Source organism: Oryx dammah, unplaced genomic scaffold (assembly GCF_014754425.2).
Source record: "Oryx dammah isolate SB20612 unplaced genomic scaffold, SCBI_Odam_1.1 HiC_scaffold_11, whole genome shotgun sequence".
NCBI lineage: Eukaryota > Metazoa > Chordata > Mammalia > Artiodactyla > Bovidae > Oryx > Oryx dammah.
Window position 1 is genome coordinate 28,737,506 of NW_024070195.1, and position 21,072 is coordinate 28,758,577.

The window sequence follows — 21,072 nt, forward strand, 5'->3', positions numbered from 1 at the left end:
GCTTTGGCGAGACTCTAAAGGGAGTCTTATCATGAAACAACAGTCCTTGCTCTCAGAAACAGGTGGTCAGAAGGAAGCCTTCGAACGCCTCCAGGCCGGGCGTATTGACCCTTCGTCATCCGTTCCCAGCCTTGGGCACTCAGTGAACGCTCATAACCCTTTGTTATGCTCGTCCCAGCTTCCAACCTTCGTCATGAGTGGAGCAAATACATGTTCAATATTTGCTTAAAGCCTTCCAGCTCCTCCACAGAGAGGGAATATGAGTTCTTCCTAAACTTAGTTCTTGTTGCTTCATCTAAAGGACCAAGGATTTTTTGACACATTGAGGAAGAAATGGACGCATGATGAAATGATGGTGATAAAGTGTAGTTTTTTGACACCTGGGCAACCCAGTACTAAGTGTGATTTTATTTTATTTTTTTTCTTTTGGAAAATGTTCATTTTTTTTTCTTTTTTTTTTACATTATTTATTTATTTATTATTTTACTTTACAATTCTGTATTGGTTTTGCCTTATATTGACATGAATCCACCACGGGTGTACATGCAATCCCAAACATGAACCCCCCTCCCACTCCCCTCCCCACAACATCTCTCTGGGTCATCCCCGTGTACCAGCCCCAAGCGTGCCATATCCTGCATCGGACATAGACTGGCGATTCGATTCTTACATGATATTATACATGTTTCAATGCCATTCTCCCAAATCATCTCACCCTCTCCCTCTCTCTCTGAGTCCAAAAGTCCTCTAATAAAAGATACTAAACCACCTTTCTACCTTATCATGGATTCAGCAGATTTGAACAGCCTGGACTTTCAGTACATTTGTTCTATTTGCATTTTTTCTATACTGGGAAATTTGATAATATAGACAAGTATAAGGAAAAAAATAAACATCACTTCTAATGCCTCTGTTGGAGAAATAACTGCTAATAAAGTATTTGTACATTTATTTCTGTGTAGTCACAACCCTGAAATCTTGATTAGAGTTGCTTGTAAATAAAAGGACAAATATCTAGTTTTCATAGAGAAGAGGAAACTAAAAGATGGTATACACTGAAAATAAGCTTTCCCCAAAATTGAACTGAATAATCAATTGTTGCTATTGTTCTGTTGTTCAGTTGTGTCTGACTCCTTGCAACCGCAGGAACTGTAGCACACCAGGCTTTTCTGTCCTTCATCATCTCCTCAAGCTTGCTCATATCCATTGAATCAGTTATGCCATCCAACCATCTTATCCTCTGTCATCCCCTTCTCCTCCTGCCTTCAATAATCAATGCAGGATCATAATTATCTGTGAAGAAATTGTTTTTTTTTTTCCCCATATTTTCTTTCTGATGAGTTCAGGAGCAATAGAACTGGGCAGAAAGAAAGACAGTATGTCTCTTGCCTTTACAGGTATAATTCAAAGGCAACTGTCACGTTCTTTAGCTTATTGTTTCTATCAGAGACGGGGTGGTTCCACTGTGATTCCTCTGGCACCGTATGGGAGTTCTCTCTTGTTATATTACCTATGAATTTGGGGATCACAGCTCAGCTGAAATAGCCAATATCATTACATTCGTTCTTCCGTCTTAGTCAGAGGTCCCTGTACTACATGTTTTGATGCAGATCTGTGTTCTCTCTGACTTACTTCCTAGCAATGGCTTTACTCCCAGTGGTGCTGTTTCTGACCGCTGTGCTGCTTCCATCTTTCCCCACCGAAGGAAAGGTAAGGTTAAAATGAAAAATCTTCCCAGAACTCTTTGGGATGAGAAAAAGTGAGAAGTGGAGAGTGGAAAAAATGAGTGTCTGGTACATCACAGAGTACCCATCCATAGCTCAAAGAACTTAATTATCTAGATGAAAGTTTAAGGATGCTATCAGTCACACAAGGCTTTTGTGAAGACTTGAAATGTGACTTTTCCATAACAAGACAAAATATGGACCAAATGTCAAAGATTTAGTATTTAAAAATATATATATTTCAGTATTCTTATACTGGGTACATGATGAAATGATCTGGAAAATTAATGTAGTAGGTCTTTAGGGTTGTTGTAAAGAAATTAACACAATTTTGGTGGCTTTGCATGTAGAAATCTACTCTCTCACAGTTTTGAAGGCCAGAAGTGTGAAATCCAGGTATCAGCAGGGCCATGCTCCCTCTGGAGGATCAAAGAGGAAGTCTGTTCAATGTCTCTCCTGGCTTCTGGTGGTTTCTACCAGGCCTTGGTGTCCTTGGCCTGTGGCTGCATCACTGCAATCTCTGCCTCCGTCTTCACATCACTTCTCCTCTCTGTGCCTCTAAAAAAGACAAGTGTCACTGGGTTCATTTTCCATCCAGTATTAGTCCCTGTCCTTTGGAACATAATAAGCAGACAGGAGAAATGGACGCATGATGAGATGATGGTGATAAAATGTAGTCAGACCTATGTGAACATAATAAGCAGACAGGAGAAACGGACGCATGATGAGATGATGGTGATAAAATGTAGTCAGACCTATGTTCACAGTATTTTCAGAGCTTTGAGGGGACTCAGTGCCAAAGAATGCTAAAACTACTACACAATTGCACTCATCTCAGTTCAGTTCAGTCACTCAGTCATGTCTGACTCTTTGCAACCCCATGAACCGGGAGGCACACCAGGCCTCCCTGTCCAACACCAACTCCCAGAGCCTACCCAAACTCATGTCCATTGAGTTGATAATGCATTAAAAAGCATGAGTCTCTGCTTTTTAATATGCTGTCTAGGTTGGTCGTAACTTTCATCTCACAGGCTAGCAAAGTAATGCTCAAAATTCTCCAAGCCAGGCTTCAGCAGTACATGAACCAAGAACTTCCAGATGTTCAATCTGGATTTAGAAAAGGCAGAGGAACCAGAGATCAAATTGCTAACATCCGTTGGATCATCAAAAAAAGCAACCAAGTTTCAGAAAAACATCTGCTTTGTTGACTACATCAAGCCTTAGACTGTGTGGATCACAACAAACTGTGGAAAATTCTTCAAGATATGGGAATACCAGACTACCTTACCTGCCTCCTGAGAAATGTGTATACAGGTCAACGAGCAACAGTTAAACATGGAACAACAGACTGGTTCCAAATTGGGGAAGGAGTATGTCAAGGCTGTATATTGTCACCCGGCTTATTTAGTTTATATGCGGAGTACATCATGCAAAATGCTGGGCTGGATGAAGCACAAACTGGAATCACGATTTCCAGGAGAAATATCAATAACTTCAGAAACGCAGATGATACCACCCTTATGCCAGAAAGTGAAGAATTACTAAAGAGCCTCTTGGTGAAAGTGAAAGAGGAGAGTGAAAAGTTGGCTTAAAACTCAACATTCAAAAAACTAAGATTATGGCATCTGGTCCCATCACTTCATGTCAAATAGGTGGGAAACAATGGAAACAGTGATAAACCTTTTTTTTTTTATTTTTTTTTGGAGAAGGGGGGAGTGGTTCCAAAATCACTGCAGATGGTGACTGCAACCATGAAATTAAAAGACGCTTTCTCCTTGGAAGAAAAGCTATGACAAACCTAGACAGCATACTAAAAAGCAGAGACATTACTTTGCCAACAAAGGTCCGCCTAGTCAAAGCTATGGTTTTTCCAGTAGTCATGCATGTATGTGAGAGTTGGACTATAATGAAAGCTGAGTGCCAAAGAATTGATGCTTTTGAACTGTGGTGTTGGAGAAGACTCTTGAGAGTCCCTTGAACTGCAAGGAGATCCAACCAGTCCATCCTAAAGGAGATCAGTCCTGGGTGTTCATTGGAAGGACTGATGCTGAAACTGAAGCTCCAATACTTTGGGTACCTGATGTGAAGAACTGACTCATTTGAAAAGACCCTGGTGCTGGGAAAGATTGAAGGCAGGAGGAGAAGGGGACAACAGAGGATGAGATGGTTGAATGGCATCAACGACTCAATGAACATGAGTTTGAGTGAACTCCAGGAGCTGGTGATGGACAGGGAGGCCTGGTGTGCTGCAGTCCATGGAGTCTCAAAGAGTCCGACACGACTGAGTGACTGAACTGAACTGATGAGACTCAGTACTAGAGGAGCAGAGAATAACTTATCCCAAGGTGTCAAGGGAAAATCAACAAAGTACCCCATCTGTTCAGACTTACACTTCAAAATTTTACCCATGCTCATGTAATACCAACCTTTTTTGTAAATTTAGGCTATCTAATTGTTAGACCTTGTGGGAACAATTCACACACCCTACTCCATCTCCAGGTTTAGGACTCAACCCTCCCCCAGCACACACACACACAGTGATACACCAAGATTATCGGCACCTGGTTTAATACCTTATCAATTATATTTCTGTTACTAAAAGGAACAAAGCCAGGAATGGTACACTGATTGGATGATTTTGCTTCCTCCAAATGGCCTTAGAGATTTTTTTAATGGGGTCTTTTGAGTGATTCCATAAAATCTACCTATAACAGAATCATTTTACTAGAATATTGAATGTACTTTGACTGACCCTAAACATTCTTGATCTAAAGACATTTATTGACTTTATTCACTATGCCAAAGCCTTTGACTGTGTGGATCACAATAAACTGTGGAAAATTCTGAGACAGATGGGAATACCAGGCCACCTGACCTGCCTCTTGAAAAACCTGTATACAGGTCAGGAAGCAACAGTTAGAAATGGACATGGAAAAACAGACTGGTTCCAAATAGGAAAAGGAGTACATCAAGGCTATATATTGTCACCCTGCTTATTTAACTTCTATGCAGAGTACATCATGAGAAATGCTGGGCTGGAAGAAGCACAAGCTGGAAGATTGCTGGGAGAAATATCAATAACTTCAGATATGCAGATGACACCACCCTTATGGCAGAAAGTGAAGAGGAACTAAAAAGCCTCTGGATGAAAGTGAAAGAAGAGAGTGAAAAAGTTGGCTTAAAGCTCAACATTCAGAAAACTAGGATCATGGCATCTGGTCCCATCACTTCATGGCAGATAAATGGGGAAACAGTGGATACAGTGTCAGACTTTATTTTGGGGGGCTCCAAAATCACTGCAGATGGTGATTGCAGCCATGAAATTAAAAGACGCTTACTCCTTGGAAGGAAAGTTATGACCACCCTAGATGGCATATTAAAAAGAGACATTACTTTGCCAACAAAGGTCCGTCTAGTCAAGGCTATGGTTTTTCCAGTAGTCATGTATGGATGTGAGAGTTGGACTGTGAAGAAAGCTGAGTGCCGAAGAATTGATGCTTTTGAACTGTGGTGTTGGAGAAGACTCTTGAAAGTCCCTTGGACTGCAAGGAAATCCAACCAGTCCATTCTAAAGGAGATCAGTCCTGGGTTCAGTTCATTGGAAGGACTGATGCTAAAGCTGAAACTCCAATACTTTGGCCACCTCTTGCAAAGAGATGACTCACTGGAAAAGACTCTGATGCTGAGAGGGATTGGGGGCAGGAGGAGAAGGGGACGACAGAGGATGAGATGCCTGGATGGCATCACCGACTCGATGGACATGAGTTTGAGCAAATTCTGGGAGTTGGTAATGGACAGGGAGGCCTGGCTTGCTGTGATTCATGGAGTTACAAAGAGTCAGACATGACTGAGTGACTGCACTGAACTGAAAGACATTCCTTCTCTAAGAACCGATACCATGTCAGATTAAACTTACCCTTAAAGTCCAGGGTGATTCTTGAGTCCCGCTCTTATCCCCCTGCTGCAGCATGTGGATAAATCTGTCTTAGTGTTCTTGTTGTATGCTTTTGTAGGCAAATTATAAAATATTATAAAGCATTATCACTCATATATTGAGAAGAATCACATTGAGAGTTCCCCTGAAACTCGAAATTGGCATTTGTGGCCTCAAAATAGTTTATAATTTGTCATGCCATGAATTACATCCCCATTCTCAAAGCTTCAAACTATCTCTTTCCTATTTGTCATTACTTTGGCTCAATTCATTGACAGTGCTTACCAATTCAGAGTGTCCTGAATGGAACATTTTGTAAAGTAATCCCTGGTTCCTTAAATTAACTTATTGCCTCTTAAATGCAATTTTTAAAAAATGTTTTAAAAAATAACCTTATTTTTATTTTCCTTTAGGATCCATCCTTTACTGCTTTGATAACCACTCAAACTCAAGTCCAAAGAGAAATTGTAAATAAACACAATGAACTAAGGAAATCAGTCTCTCCACCTGCCAGCAACATGCTAAAGATGGTAAGAAGCAGGAATATAAAGAAAGTAGTGTGAGCCAGAGTTGGTAAGAGTAAGCAGCTGGTAACTGGCCTGTCTTAAAATTTTTGTGGCTTACAAATTTCCGTCTCTATTTTTTTTAATTTCATTTAGCTGTGTCATGGGCAGGGCAGAAATGAGTTTCCCTTTATAATGGTTGAATAGCTTGTCAAAGTAATAAGCCAATGAAATTGGGAAGGCAGATCTAGAAGCCAAATCTTTAGACATCAAATGTGAAGTCATTACATTTTTTCTGTTCACTATCTTCCTCAGTCGAAAATGAACAAATCTATCTTTCAGGATCAATGCCTTTTAGGGTGAATATTATAACTTCCCATTTTCCAGGAAATAGTCCATAAAACCTAGCATCTTCCATATGGACACAGTGGGCTTCAAATGGAATTGGCAATAACCTGCGTCTGCTTATTACCATTGAAATGTAGTTACACTCCCTCACATGTTAATTAGTAAGAGTAGCACCATTACTAAAAGATCTTAGGTGTGGCTGCTATGCTATCATAGTCAGATAATATTGTATTATCTCAGGTGTTTCTTTCATTAAATATATCACCTGGGGACTTGTCTTTGTATGGTAGCTGGCACTGGGGCAGATAAAGACACACATATACAAATAAAAAGATATTTTAATACCAATGACAATTAGATAATGTTATAACTTAGATGATAATATAACTTTTTGGCCAACCTAGCATATCTACAGAAGTTTTAAAGTAGTACAAAATCAGCCTACCAATCAGATTTTAAAGCGTGTACTTCATTGGAGTTGAATCTTTGTGTATTTTGTTTTTCTTGGGACGTTTAGGAATGGAGCAGAGAAGTGACAGCAAATGCCCAGAAGTGGGCAAACAAGTGCACTTTAGAACACAGCAATCCAAATGAAAGACAGACCAGTACGTAAATCAATAAATGTTTTCTGAATAAATGAACAAATAAAATACTGGATGAATAAGATAGACCACTCTGGGGCATTGTACTAAGAAGACTTTGTGAATAAATATATGGCTGTATTTTTAAAATAAAGTGTCTGTATATGGAGAGATACACACTAGTACTAGATACGTACTAGTACACAGAAAAGTACTATATTGTCTTTGTTGATTGTTTCCATTATGCAGATTTATTTCTTAAGCACCATCTCATTTGTTCCTCTTGACCAGCTCATGGTAAAGAGGTCATGCATAATCATTTTTCCAATTTTCAAGACTAAAAAATAAGGATGTGAAGCAATGTATTATGCAAAAACATAACAGGAAAGAGTGTCATACATTGGAAAATTAACCAGGCTTCCTAATTTCTCACCCTTTGCCTTTTTAGTGTAGCTGTTTGGTGTTTTGAAATCCATTTATTTTGCATTCCCAAAATGTATTAAAATATGTTGAATTGTTCCTAAATTTTGCACTAAAAATATATAAGCTTTTTAAAATTAGGATAGATATTTTGAGTGTGTTGATTCATTTTATACATTTCTGATAACTGTCAAATATTTCATATAGACTATGTGCCTATAATGTACAGAATAATAGACTCAAAAAAATTATAAGACATATCAAGGATCATAAAAACCATGGAAGAAAAAAAACTTGTATGCATAAACATTACATAAAATATTTTACATTATCAAGCATAATATGTCCATAGACAAACCCAGTTTAAAAGCAGTGAATAGCTTACCTGTTATTTCAGCAGAATTATTATTGTTTATATTGTTGGATGCAAGCATTATGATGAAATTACAAGACGTGACTGCATTCAGTAGAATATTGGAACAAATGGCCTTAAAAATCCAAGTCTACCGTTAGATTCTTAGTTTCTGTCTTTCCCTATTAAAGGAGATATTCACAAACATTTTATACTCTCTTTAAGCAGCACACAGAAATTGTATTTCAAGTCACCAAAGTGTAAATATTAAATGAGGGCTAAAAAAGGCAGGGAACATTTTCTGGACTACAAGGCACTTATTTCTTTGTCAAATTCTTTTTTGTGGTAAGAACACATTTTTTTTCAATTTTTAAAAAAGATATTAATGATAGTAAAGACTCAACATGCGATCTACCGTCTTAAGAAATGTTTAAATGTGTAATACAATATTGTTAACTACAGATTCCTTGTTGTCCATCAGATATCTAGAACTTATTCATCTAGTTTCCCTGAAAGTTTATGCCCATTGTTTAGTAACTCCCCATTCTCCCTTCCCCCAAGCCCAGCAACCACCATGCCACTTTTAGATTCTATGAATGTAACCACCATGCCACTTTTAGATTCTATGAGATACTTCACAAGGATGGAAGGCAGGCATAGTTGTCTTTCTGTGACTAGGTGATTTCACTTAACGTAATGTTCTCAGGGCTCATCCATGCTGTTGCATGTTGCAGAATTTCCTTCTTTTCTAAGGATGAATGATATTCCATTGTATGTATAGACCATGTTTTGTTTATCCATTCATCTGTTGGTGGACCCTTAGGTTGTTCCCACATCTCGGCTGTCATGAATAGTGCTGCCATGAAATAATAGTGCAAATATCTCCTCGAGATCCTGATTTCAGTTCTTGTGGATAAATACTCAAACTCAGGACTGCTGGATCATTTGATAGTTCTACTTTTAATTTTTTGAGGAAACTCCATACTGTTTCTCACAGCAGCTGTACCATTTTGCCTTCTCACCAACAGAATGTACAAGGATTCCAATTTCTCCACATCCTTGCTATCACGTGCTGTCTTTTGTTTTATTTTTAATAACATCTTGACAGGGGTAAGGTTATATATTTCACTCTGGTTTTGATCTGCATTTTCCTGATGATTACTGACTTTTGAGTCCCTTGGCATATACCTGTTGGCCATTTGTACATTATCTTTGGAAAAATGCCTCTTCAAGTCCATTGTGGCAGAAAAGATTCTCAATCATTTCCTCAGGAAGCTCCCAGAAAAAAAAAAAAAAAAAAGGATTTCTGGACATTCCATCCAATTGTCTCTCTCCTGGGGGAAAGGCTAGCCACTAGGGTATTTTGTTTGCTCACTCTGTGCTGAACCAGGAAGGGAAGTTATGGCAACCGCCAGCCCAAATCTCTGTCTCTGTTCTTACCAGCCCCAGATCATGAATTTATGCTAGGTCTTGTGAGCATTCCAAAACAGGCAAATCAGGAGGTAGTTGTTCAGGCAGCCTCTGGAAAATGTGGCATCAAATAAGCAAACCGACTTCTTCCCTCCCCAGGGAGAAGCAGGCAGTTGAGGTCTTTTTCTGCTTATCCTGTGCCGAGCTGTAGAAAAGGGTTATGACATCTCTCAATCCAAGTTGCAAACTCTGTTCTTCCCCAGGGAGCAAGACAGTGCTCTAGGACTGGCAAGGAAAGTGCCAGTTCTTTGGGTAACCCCAGAGAAATTGGAGCGCTGTACACAGTGATCATCTCTACCTCCCAGAGTAGAGCTCAGAGCTAAGATTTTTCATCTGTTTGCTCTGGCACTGACCCAGGAGGAGTTATGGGATCAGCCCAGTCACCGTCTCCCTTTGTACCCGACTGTTAGAGCTCCAGCACTAGCAAGACAGAAGCCAGCCCTGTGGGGAATCCCCTTGGAAATTTTGGGTTGGGAGACGCATGAACCAACTCCTTCCCTCCCCTGGGAGAAGCTGGGAGCTAGGGAGTCTCTTCTGATTATATGGCACTGTGCTGAGGGTAGGGACTCTTGCAAGAGGGTTTTCCAATTTCCCTACAGACTTCAGGGAGTCTGGTTGTATATCCTTCAGAGGATGAAGCCTTAAAATTTGTTTCTTGATTTCTCACGAGGGCAATCAGTTCATGAATTGTTGCTGAGTCAGTGTGTCTGTTGGGGCTAAGAGAGGCCAAAGCTTCCTGTCTCAACATTCTGCTGATGTCACCTTCTGCAAAGTCCTTCCTGCCTAACTCCCTGAGGAGGGTTTGGCTTTGAGACATTATGATTTATTGATTAAGGAAAGATCAACAAGTTTTGAAAGTTGTCTTCCTCCTGATGTCAGTTGCCTCTTGATTAGAGGTCTTAAAGGCTATCTGTTGGGGACTTCCTGGTGGTTAACACTCACAGCTTCCAGTGTAGGGGGCTTGGGTTCAACCCCTGTTTGGAGAACTAAATTCCCACATGCCCTGTGGCACAGCCAAAAAAAAAAAAAAAAAAAAGACTGCCTATAAATTTTTTTCCCCGAAGTTTACACAAATCATAATCATAAATCTTTATTCTAGCTCTTATATGTGAAAAATCACTACTGAGGGTGAGTAAGAGGAAAGAAATAATAAAAATTGTTTGCTGCCTTACTCAAGCTTATAATACAAAGCCGAAAGTACATACATTACACATATAAAGGATTTAGCGTGGAAAAGAAGGCATCTTTGACAGTCCAGAAGGAGGAGGATTTGTTTTGTTTTAATTTTTATTGAAATAAAGTTGATTTACAATGTTGTGTTAGTTTCAGATGTACAGTAAGGTGATTCAAATATACATATATATAAATAGATGTATTCTTTTTTCTACATTCTCTTCTAAGTTATTACAAGATATTGAGTATCGTTCCCTGTGCTATGCAGTAGGTCCTTGTTAGAATAAGTTGTTCTTGACCTACTCAAAGGTTGCACGCTGTGACCACTCTCAGTGGGCTAGGTAGATCTGTCTTCCCTTTACCTTTGTAATTGATTAGGAATGGAAGCCCTTTTTTAATGTATTACAGTTGGAACATATAGGCAGAGTTTGAAGGGTGACATTCTTGTGTTCATATAGTTGATTTCTCTTGCCTTGGCATGCTTTGTTCTTGTCTTCATGATGATCTGTTCCTCCTTAGGTACAAAATGTGGTGAGAATCTGTACATGTCAAGTGACCCTATGGCCTGGTCAGATGCAATCCAAAGCTGGTTTGACGAGCACCACGATTTTGTCTATGGTTCAGGACCAAAGAGCGCCAGTGCAATTGTTGGACATTATACTCAGGTAAGCAGAACAAATGAAAAACTTTGGCCACAAATGTTCTAACAGAGAAAGCTTCTCCAAATGATGACCAACTCCAGTGTTCAGTTTAGAAGAGTTTGAGTATAATAGAATCCTGGCATCTGGCTGGCATTTCATTTCAAACCATTTTTACCATGGTCTGCAAAATTCTTAGCAGGGAAGTACATTCTGTACTTTTCGAGCATTAGAAATGGATAAGGTAGTGAATGTACATGGAATTTAATATTTGTAAAGTTTGTGACTTTGTTTCAGTAGTTTAAATATTTCCATAAGGCATATGGCTAAGAACGAGTCACTATTTTACATTTGCTGTTATTTGCACTTAAATATTTACCCCTCTTCTTTAATGTACTCTCATGTATTCCGTTATGGATTTGTAGCTTGTCTGGTATTCATCTTTCCGTGTTGGATGTGGAATTGCCTACTGTCCCAATCAAGAGAGTCTAAAATACTACTATGTTTGCCAATACTGTCCTGCGTAAGTATACACTTTAAACTTTATACCAATAATTCATTGGCAATTTAATATTTTAAAATACTCCTATATTTAACCAATCAAAATAAAAAGCCTATTTCAATAAAGAGAAGGGATAAATTTTTGGAAATGCTTTTTAAAATGAGATACATTCAGCTTACCAGAGAAGAGATTGAGTTCTCAGTTCCTGAAACACTTTCCTCAGTTACAAGCTGATGTCTTTTCTCTCAATCCCCTTTCCCTAGAGCTCAAGGTTATTCCCTGAGCACCAAATCTCTAGATTTGGTGTCAATAATTCTTGCTAATTTCACACCTTAGGAAAGTGGAAGCTTGTTGGCTAAGCAAGAGGTAGTAGTGGAGTAGAAGATAAAGGATAGTAAAGTGTGATTTCAGCCCTTTCTGCTAAAATGTTCCATCTCCTACCTAGCTTAAAAATCATGCACGTTATTATCATTAGAAATGATTCATTCTTCGGGGTCTCAAAGGTTTTTCAAGAGATCTTTAATACATTTCAAAGTCCTAAAAAAGGTAACAGCTTAAGCTTTTGTTTCTCAGAAGTTTTCACAAAAAAATCCATAATGAACAATCCTTAATGTCTTTATTTATAGCAGGAAACATGCTTTTCAGTAAGCAAAAGGTTTGAAGTTATCCAGAACAAAGCCTACAAATACATTGAAGACCTAACCTTAAGATATCTGTTAGTCTTGATTTCTTTTAAAACTTGAAATTCTTTATTACCACAAGCAGAGGGTCCCCAAAACCAAGCCTCCTACAGGATTTACTTAGTACTATAGGCAGCTCCATTGGTAAAGACTCTGCCTGCAATGCGGGAGACCACCTGCAATGCAGGAGACCTGGGTTCAATCCTTGGGTCTAGAAGATCCCCTGGAGAAGGAAATGGCAACCCACTCCAGTATTATTGCCTGGAAAATCCCATGGGCAGAGGAGTCTGTGGGGCTACAGTCCATGGGGGGGTCACCAGAGTCAGACATGGCTTAGTGACTAAGCCACCATAGGTGACCAGGCACATGAGCTTCCTATTTGAGGAGTATGGCCTCCAAAGTCATTTTCCTGCAAACACCTACTGGAGTTTAGTATTATCAGAATTGGTAGGTCATTTGGAGAAGGACAATTGAGGCCTAAGAAGATGCTGAACTGATCTCCTTCCCTGGAGACAATGAATCTGCACCCACATACAGAGCAGGTCCTCCCGAAGAAGACGTGTGGGCTGATGGAACAGCTACTGTACATAGAAGGACCAAGAAATGGGGGGAAAGATGGAGAATGTATCCAAACTCACTGCCTGGCTGTGAGAGACGAGGCATTTGGAGCCAGGCATTTGAAGTGAGAGCTGGCGTGAATAATGAGGAAAAGCAGGTGTGAGAGAACCTCGGGAACACTTTTGTATCTGTGTCATCATTTCCCCAAGGGCGGCCACCACACATACTGCTGTGTTCTGTGCAGGGAGCCTGAGATGCAGATACATTGCCTTGGGCCCTTGACTCCCTTGACACTGCTGAGGTTTGGATTCCCGTGTATTTTCCAGTGAATTACATAAACAGTCAATAGGATAATGATCATCAGTGAATTACAAGTTAGTCACTGTAATTGATTATACCCAGGATATTGGTGTTTATCAAAACTTTTAAAACTAATGTTCTTTTTTTAGTAAATATAAACATCTCTCACATACCACCTCTGGAAACTCACAAGCCTTCCCTGGCTTTTCAGGCCCACAGACATACACATCATAAATCACTTAAGTATCAGAACATCATCTAGAAATTAAAAATATGTATATTTAATGTGATATATATATGGGAGCTTTGTTGTCTCTAGTTCATAGAAGAGAAATTATGGTATTTATCCCCTTTTAAATATAAAATTATATTGTAACATTGAGTATTCTTTTTCATACTGCAACCCCCTACCACCAGGACCTTCCCCTGTTTCTGTAAGGGATATATTTACTCCTAGTCAGCTCATTGAGGTGAGCAGGCTTACCAGTTTGACTGAGACTTCTCTGGTGGCTCAGATGGTAAAGAATCTGCCTGCAATGCAGGAGACCTTGGTTCAGTCCCTGGGTTGGGAAGATTCCTTGGAGAAGAGAAAGGCTACCCACTCTAGTATTTTTGCCTGGGAAATCCCATGGGCAGAGGAGCCTAGCAAGCTACCGTCCATGGGGTCACAAAGGATCAGACACAACTTAGCTACTAAACAACAACTGAGAGATGAAAACTGTGTTCCCACAAAAATGTACGCTGAAAGCTTTAAACTAATTATGCCAACTTAGTTGCTCAGCCTGAAGAATTAGAGTCAAGGAGATGGGTCAATGTGTGTGAAGTGTCTCCTTAATTTGGATGTTATCTAAATTATCTACATGTTGGGAATTGTAATGTTTCAGTTTTGTTAACATAACGAAAAACATTTAATAACCTATCATACCTTGAGTGATTGATGTTGCTCTTGGCAACCAAACAGCAAAGTGAAAAATATTTAACATTGTGCGTTTTAAATTGCAGTGGTAATAACGTGAGTAAAAAGAATACCCCTTACCAACAAGGAACACCTTGTGGCAGTTGCCCCGGTAACTGTGACAACGGATTATGCAGTAAGTATGAAATGATTAACTTGTATTATAGTCAGGAATTTATATTTAGGGACTTCTCTGGTGGCCTTGTGGTTAAGACTCCGTGCTTCAATGCAGGAGACATGGGTTTAATCCCTGGTTAAGGAACTAAGATCCCACATACCACTCAACATGGTCCAAAAAAATTTTTTTAATTAAAAAAAAGAATTGGTATTTAATTTTCTTTTTATGCATTAAGAAATCTCCTAACAAATTTAAATAATGTCTTTATGCAAAAGACAAAACGATTACTCAACAGAGTGTAAGTAAATATTTTACACACTTCAATAACCTTTGTATTTTTTACAATGAAAAGAGTACAGATATACCTCACTACAAGAAAGAGATAACTCTACAGAAAGTCACACACATTTGGGGGTTTGCCAGTGCACATCAAAACTATTTTACACTATCCTGTGGTCTATTAAGTGTGAAATAGTGTTATGTCTAAAACCGATGTACTTCAGTTAACATAAGCAGTACTTTCAGAAAAATGACTCTAATAGATTAGCTTGATGCAGGGTCACCACAAACCTTCAGTTTTTAAAAAACAAAACAGTACCTGCAGAGCACAATGAAGTGAAATGAAATAAAATGAGGTATGCCTATATTGCCACATGTAAGATGAAACAAAACATCTAGAATTCATTTGTTTTTGTGACCATGGAGAGCTCATTAATAGCTATACATCCATGCTCCTGATAGTTTATCTTATCAACATTAATGCCATTACACCAAAGATTGCATTTTGAAAGAGCAAAATGTATAAATTTAAGGATGTGAGACCACATTATGGCTCAGTCTATACAAACAAAATATTTCTTTTTGTGCAAATGATGATTTAGCATTTTTTTCTATAGTATAATTGGAAGCATGGTGATTAACATAATAAATGATCACAGTCCTATAATTTAATCATGATTGTATGCACATTTTTAATGATAAAATCCAACCTGTACTTGATATTGGTTCATAGAGTCCATGAACATATTGTTGAAAGGGAAGGATTAAAATAAATGTTCTAAATGTCATTTCTAAAGTTGTTATGATCTGAAACAAAAATAGCTGTTGGCTTTTTATAGTTGGGAAACTTTTATTAAAATTATTACAAACAGTAGAGTTGACATATTCTCTGAGATTTTTACCTTCAGATGAATTCATCTATAGTCCACAGTCCTTCTTACTGAATTATAGAACTAGAATTCAGAATATTGATGATGTTAGAACTGTAAATCAACTAGAGGAAAAATATCAACTTAAAAAAATGTGGAATATCTCTACCTCTACTGAATGCTATATTTGCTAAGGAGCTTGGAATTTATCCTATTAGCAATAGGCACACAATTTGAAGGTTTTCAACAAAAGAGTAACAAGGTCAGAATAATGTTTTATAAAGTGCTTTCTAGCAATGGTGTGTAGAAACTATTGGATGGAATTCAGTTAGAAAACTGTTGAAAAACATGAACTAAAAAGAAATTGAGGGACTTGCCTGGTAGCCCAGTGGCTAAGACTCCAACCTCCCAATGCAGGGGCCTGGGTTGGATCCCTGGTTAGGGAATTAGATCCTAATGCCACAACTAAGACTCAGTGAAGCCAAAGAAATTGAATGTCTTGATGGCATTACTGGCAAAATGAATGAGGAACAATGGACAGGGCTAAGAGACAAGACGTAGAATAGCCAGTGTTCATTACCAAACATGCTTACCTGTAGCTGCTGGTCTCAAGTGGTCTTTGAACACCGTGGCTAGTAAGATTAAGAGACCAAATTTTTAATTTCACCCATATTTAGAATAATTTAAGTTTAAATAGCTCTGTGTGGCTGGTATGTCCCATATTAGAGTCTGCAGGTATTTTCATTTCACACTCTTTGCTAAGGGAGCAAAGTAGGTCAATTCATTTCAGAAACATATCACCAAGTTCACAATAAAAGGTGGTGGGTTGATCAGTGCACTCAGCTAAGGCACCTCATATGTCCCTAAAGAAATGAAAGGCCCTTCATGGTGTAAGTGACCCTGACTTGCTTATCCTGTCTTACTGCCTTGTGTGTGCACTTTGAATGTGTGGATTGCTTTGTTGCTACTGAGGAAAACGATAATGATGCTAACTCATCTGTTTTGTTACAGCTAATACTTGCGAGTATGAAGATCTCCTCAGTAACTGTGATTCCTTGAAGAAAACAGCTGGCTGTGAACACGAATTGCTCAAGGAAAAGTGCAAGGCCACTTGCCTGTGTGAAGGCAAAATTTACTGAAATGCTGGGTTTGCATTGTGTGGGACTAAGTGGAAGAAAAGCTGTACCATTTAGTTGACACATACCAGGAGGGAGACTGTAGATGTGTTAGATACACATTTGATTCCCAACAGTAATGAACCTTTTTTCTCCTGGATGTTTACAGGGATCTCTTTCATAGAGCAATTTACAAAAGTAGCATAGTCTACAATGACAACTTTGGACTGATACAAACTTGTCAAGTTACCTTTAATTAACCGAATCAAGTTGAAGATTTTGAAAGCTGTACAACCACAGGATTAGTCTGGATTAAAATAGTTACGTTTCCTGAAACAACATGCCAAAAAAAGAAGACTGTAACATTGTCACTCCTTAGAATGAATTCAAAACTTGACATCTACCTTTGTTTTCCAACCTCTTCTTTAAACAAAAGCAAACAACTTTAAGAATAAAGAACTTATCTAAGCAAACATATGGATGTGATTTAAATAAAATATAAAATCATATTTTATAATATTTATATATAACCCTGGTTAGACTCAGCCCAGATAAACAATAAGACAAAGCAAAATTTCTGAAAACAGCTGCCTATAAAATTAAATTTTAACAATAATTATAGCAAAATGAATCAGTTATATTCTCATTTGCTTTTTGTTTTCTGACTTTGATCTCCTCCTAACTGGCTTGGTAGGACTTCCCTGGTGGTTCAGACGGTAAAGCGTCCACTTACAATGTGGGAGATGCAGGTTCCATCCCTGGGTCAGGAAGATCCTGTGAAGGCAATGGCACCCTACTCCAGTACTCTTGCCTGGAAAATCCCATGGACGGAGGAGCGTAGTAGTCTACAGTCCATGGGGTTGCAAAGAGTCGGACATGACTGAGCAACTTCACCTTCACTTAACTGATTTGGTATCCTATTTTTTGTGTAAAAAAAAAAAAAAAGTCAGTACAAAAATACACATATATTCGTTGGCCAAAACGTTTGTTGGGGTTTTTCTGTACTGTGTAATGAACTTTTTGGCCAACCCAATACCTTCACATTTATGGGAAAATGTACACGCAACATATGAAAAGTGTATACAGAAACTAAAGGGACTGGTTACATAGAGTAAGTGGGCGCAGAAGGGGGTGGGAGGGATGGGAAGTGTCAAAATGATAGGAATAAATGTGTGGGGGGAGTGACTTCTTCACTTGTATAGCTTTATTTTGTGATTTTTGTTAATATTTTACACACTCTTTAACATAAAATATAATCAACAGGATGGAGAGAAAATCCAAAATGTAATAGAAATAAGAATAAACTATATTGATTATAAAATAATCACCATAAACTGTGAAGAAGAATCAATTCAACAAATGTTTGAATGCTATATTTGGACTATATGTCTTCTATATATTTATACAAACAAATATTCTAGTGAATACAATTTTGCTTTTAACCTAGACCCGTGGATTAGTAGTTCTGAAAATACTATGTACCCTGTGCTGTGCTGTGCTTAGTCACTCAGTCGTGTCCGACTCTTTGCAACCCTATGGACTATAGCTTACCAGGCTCCTCTGTCCATGGGGATTCTCCAGACAAGAATACTGGAGTGGGTTGCCATGCCCTCATCCAGGGGATCCTCCCAACCCAGGGATCGAGCCCAGGTCTCCCGTGTTGCAGGCAGATTCCTTGCCGAGCCACCAGAGAAGCGCAAGAATATTGGACTGGGTACCCTATGCCTTCTCCAAGGGAACTTCCCAACCCAGGAATCAGACCAGGGTCTCCTGCATTGCAAGCAGATTATTTAGCAGCTGAGCTACCAGGAAGCCCACTACGTACCCTACAAACACAATTACAAAGAATGGAAGCCAGGTTTCTCACTGCTGGAGAAAGGATTTACACATAGAAATAAAATAACGGATCAAATCCTGTGTTGTACTGGAATTGAGGTATTGGTGTGAATTTGTAGTTTTTCACATATAGAGATAGAAATGCTAGAGAAGTATCAGTGATAGAAGCAGAAGAATCCCTCCCCTTCTGAAATCTGAATGTTTGATTTCTGAAACTGGAAAAGAACATAATGGTCCCCAGGGCCACTAGGGATACAAACCATACTTTGCTATGCTAATTTTGGATGATCAGTTCAGTTCAGTCACTCAGTCATGTCCGACTATCTGTGACCCCATGGACTGCAGCAGGCCAGGCCTCCCTGTACATCACCAACTCCCAAAGTTTACTCAAACTCATGTCCATTGAGTCGGTGATGCCATCCAGCCATCTCATCCTCTGTCATCCCCTTCTCCTCCTGCCTTCAAGCTTTCCCAGCATTAGGATCTTTTCCAATGAGTCAGCTCTTCGCATCAGGTGGCCAAAGTATTGGAGTTTCAGCTTCAGCATCAGTCCTTCCAATGAACATTCAGCAATGATTTCCTTTAGGATGGACTGGTTGGATTTCCTTGCAGTCTAAGGGACTCTCAAGAGTCTTCTCCAACACCACAGTTCAAAAGCATCAATTCTTCAGTGCTCAGCTTTCTTATAGTCCGACTCTCCCATCCATACATGACTACTGGAAAAACCATAGCCTTGACTAGATGGACCTTTGTTGGCAAAGTAATGTCTCTGCTTTTTAGTATGCTGTCTAGGTTTGTCATAGCTTTTCTTCCAAGGAGAAAGCGTCTTTTAATTTCATGGTTGCAGTCACCATCTGCAGTGATTTTGGAACCACTCCCCCCTTCTCCAAAAAAAAAAAAAAAGGTTTATCACTGTTTCCATTGTTTCCCACCTATTTGACATGAAGTGATGGGACCAGATGCCATAATCTTAGTTTTTTGAATGTTGAGTTTTAAGCCAACTTTTCACTCTCCTCTTTCACTTTCACCAAGAGGCTCTTTAGTAATTCTTCACTTTCTGGCATAAGGGTGGTGTCATCTGCATCAGTTCAGTTCAGTTCAGTCGCTCAGTCATGTCTGACTCTTTGCGACCCCATGAATTACAGCACGCCAGGCCTCCCTGTCCATCACCAACTCCCGGAGTTCACTCAGACTCGCATCCATCGAGTCAGTGACGCCATCCAGCCATCTCATCCTCAGTCGCCCCCTTCTTCTCCTGCCCCCAATCCCTCCCAGCATCAAAGTCTTTTCCAATGAGTCAACTCTTCACATGAGGTGGCCAAAGTACTGGAGTTTCAACTTTAGCATCATTCCTTCCAAAGAAATCCCAGGGCTGATCTCCCAATCCCAGGGTTGATCTCCAACACCACAGTTCAAAAGCATCAATTCTTCAGTGCTCAGCCTTCTTCACAGTCCAACTCTCACATCCATACATGACCACAGGAAAAACCATAGCCTTGACTAGACGGACCTTAGTCGGCAAAGTAATGTCTTTACTTTTGAATATACTATCTAGGTTGCTCTTCTTCCAAGGAGTAAGTGTCTTTTAATTTCATGGCTGCAGTCACCATCTGCAGTGATTTTGGAGCCCCAAAAAATAAAGTCTGACACTGTTTCCCCATCTATTTCCCATGGAGTGATGGGACCGGATGCCATGATCTTCGTTTTCTGAATGTTGAGCTTTAAGCCAACTTTTTCACTCTCCTCTTTTACTTTCATCAAGAGGCTTTTTAGTCCCTCTTCACTTTCTGCCATAAGGGTGGTATCATCTGCATATCTGAGGATATTGATATTACTCCCGGCAATCTTGATTCCAGCTTGTGCTTCTTCCAGCCCAGCATTTCTCATGATGTACTCTGCATAGAAGTTAAATAAGCAGGGTGACAATATACAGCCCTGACGTACTCCTTTTCCTATTTGGAACCAGTCTGTTGTTCCATGTCCAGTTCTAACTGTTGCTTCCTGACCTGCATACAGATTTCTCAAGAGGCAGGTTAGGTGGTCTGGTATTCCCATTTCTTTCAGAATTTTCCACAGTTTATTGTGATCCACACAGTCAAAGGCTTTGGCATTGTCAATAAAGCAGAAATAGATGTTTTTCTGGAACTCTCTTGCTTTTTCCATGATCCAGCAGATGTTGGCAATTTGATCTCTGGCTCCTTTGCCTTTTCTAAAACCAGCTTGAACATCAGGAAGTTCACGGTTCACGTATTGCTGGAGCCTAGCTTGGAAAATTTTGAGCATTACTTTACTAGCATGTGAGATGAGTGCAATTGTGCGGTAGTTTGAGCACTCTTTGGCATTGCCTTTCTTTGGAATTGGAATGAAAACTGACCTTTTCTAGTCCTGTGGCCACGGCTGAGTTTTCCAAATTTGCTGACATATTGAGTGCAGCACTTTCACAGCATCATCTTTCAGGATTTGAAACAGCTCAACTGGAATTCCATCACCTCCACTAGCTTTGTTCATAGTGATGCTTTCTAAGGCCCCCTTGACTTCACATTCCAGGATGTCTGGCTCTAGCAGAGTGATCACACCATCATGATTATCTGGGTCGTGAAGATCTTTTTTGTACAGTTCTTCTGTGTGTTCTTGCCACCTCTTCCTAATATCTTCTGTTTCTGTTAGGTCCATACCATTTCTGTCCTTTATTGGATGATAATTATTCATAAAATGTA

General features: G+C 39.3%; 1 protein-coding gene across 1 annotated transcript; it reads left to right on the top strand.

The window, feature by feature from the left end:
- Positions 1-1,641: 1,641 nt before the first annotated feature.
- LOC120870031 (cysteine-rich secretory protein 2-like) lies at positions 1,642-16,646 on the top strand. Its single transcript, XM_040249487.1, has 7 exons — positions 1,642-1,710; positions 6,072-6,188; positions 7,027-7,114; positions 11,025-11,170; positions 11,569-11,666; positions 14,186-14,274; positions 16,416-16,646. Exons 1-7 carry the CDS (start codon positions 1,642-1,644, stop codon positions 16,541-16,543), a joined length of 735 nt encoding a protein of 244 aa, XP_040105421.1. The 3' UTR covers positions 16,544-16,646.
- Positions 16,647-21,072: the final 4,426 nt, after the last annotated feature.

Bases quoted from the DNA above. Each gene is read 5' to 3' on its own strand.
- LOC120870031 (XM_040249487.1), top strand. From the start codon at position 1,642: ATGGCTTTACTCCCAGTGGTGCTGTTTCTGACCGCTGTGCTGCTTCCA. The intron at 6,189-7,026 runs GTAAGAAGCAGG...TGGGACGTTTAG, and splicing joins CCAGCAACATGCTAAAGATG to GAATGGAGCAGAGAAGTGAC. The intron at 11,667-14,185 runs GTAAGTATACAC...TTTAAATTGCAG, and splicing joins GTTTGCCAATACTGTCCTGC to TGGTAATAACGTGAGTAAAA.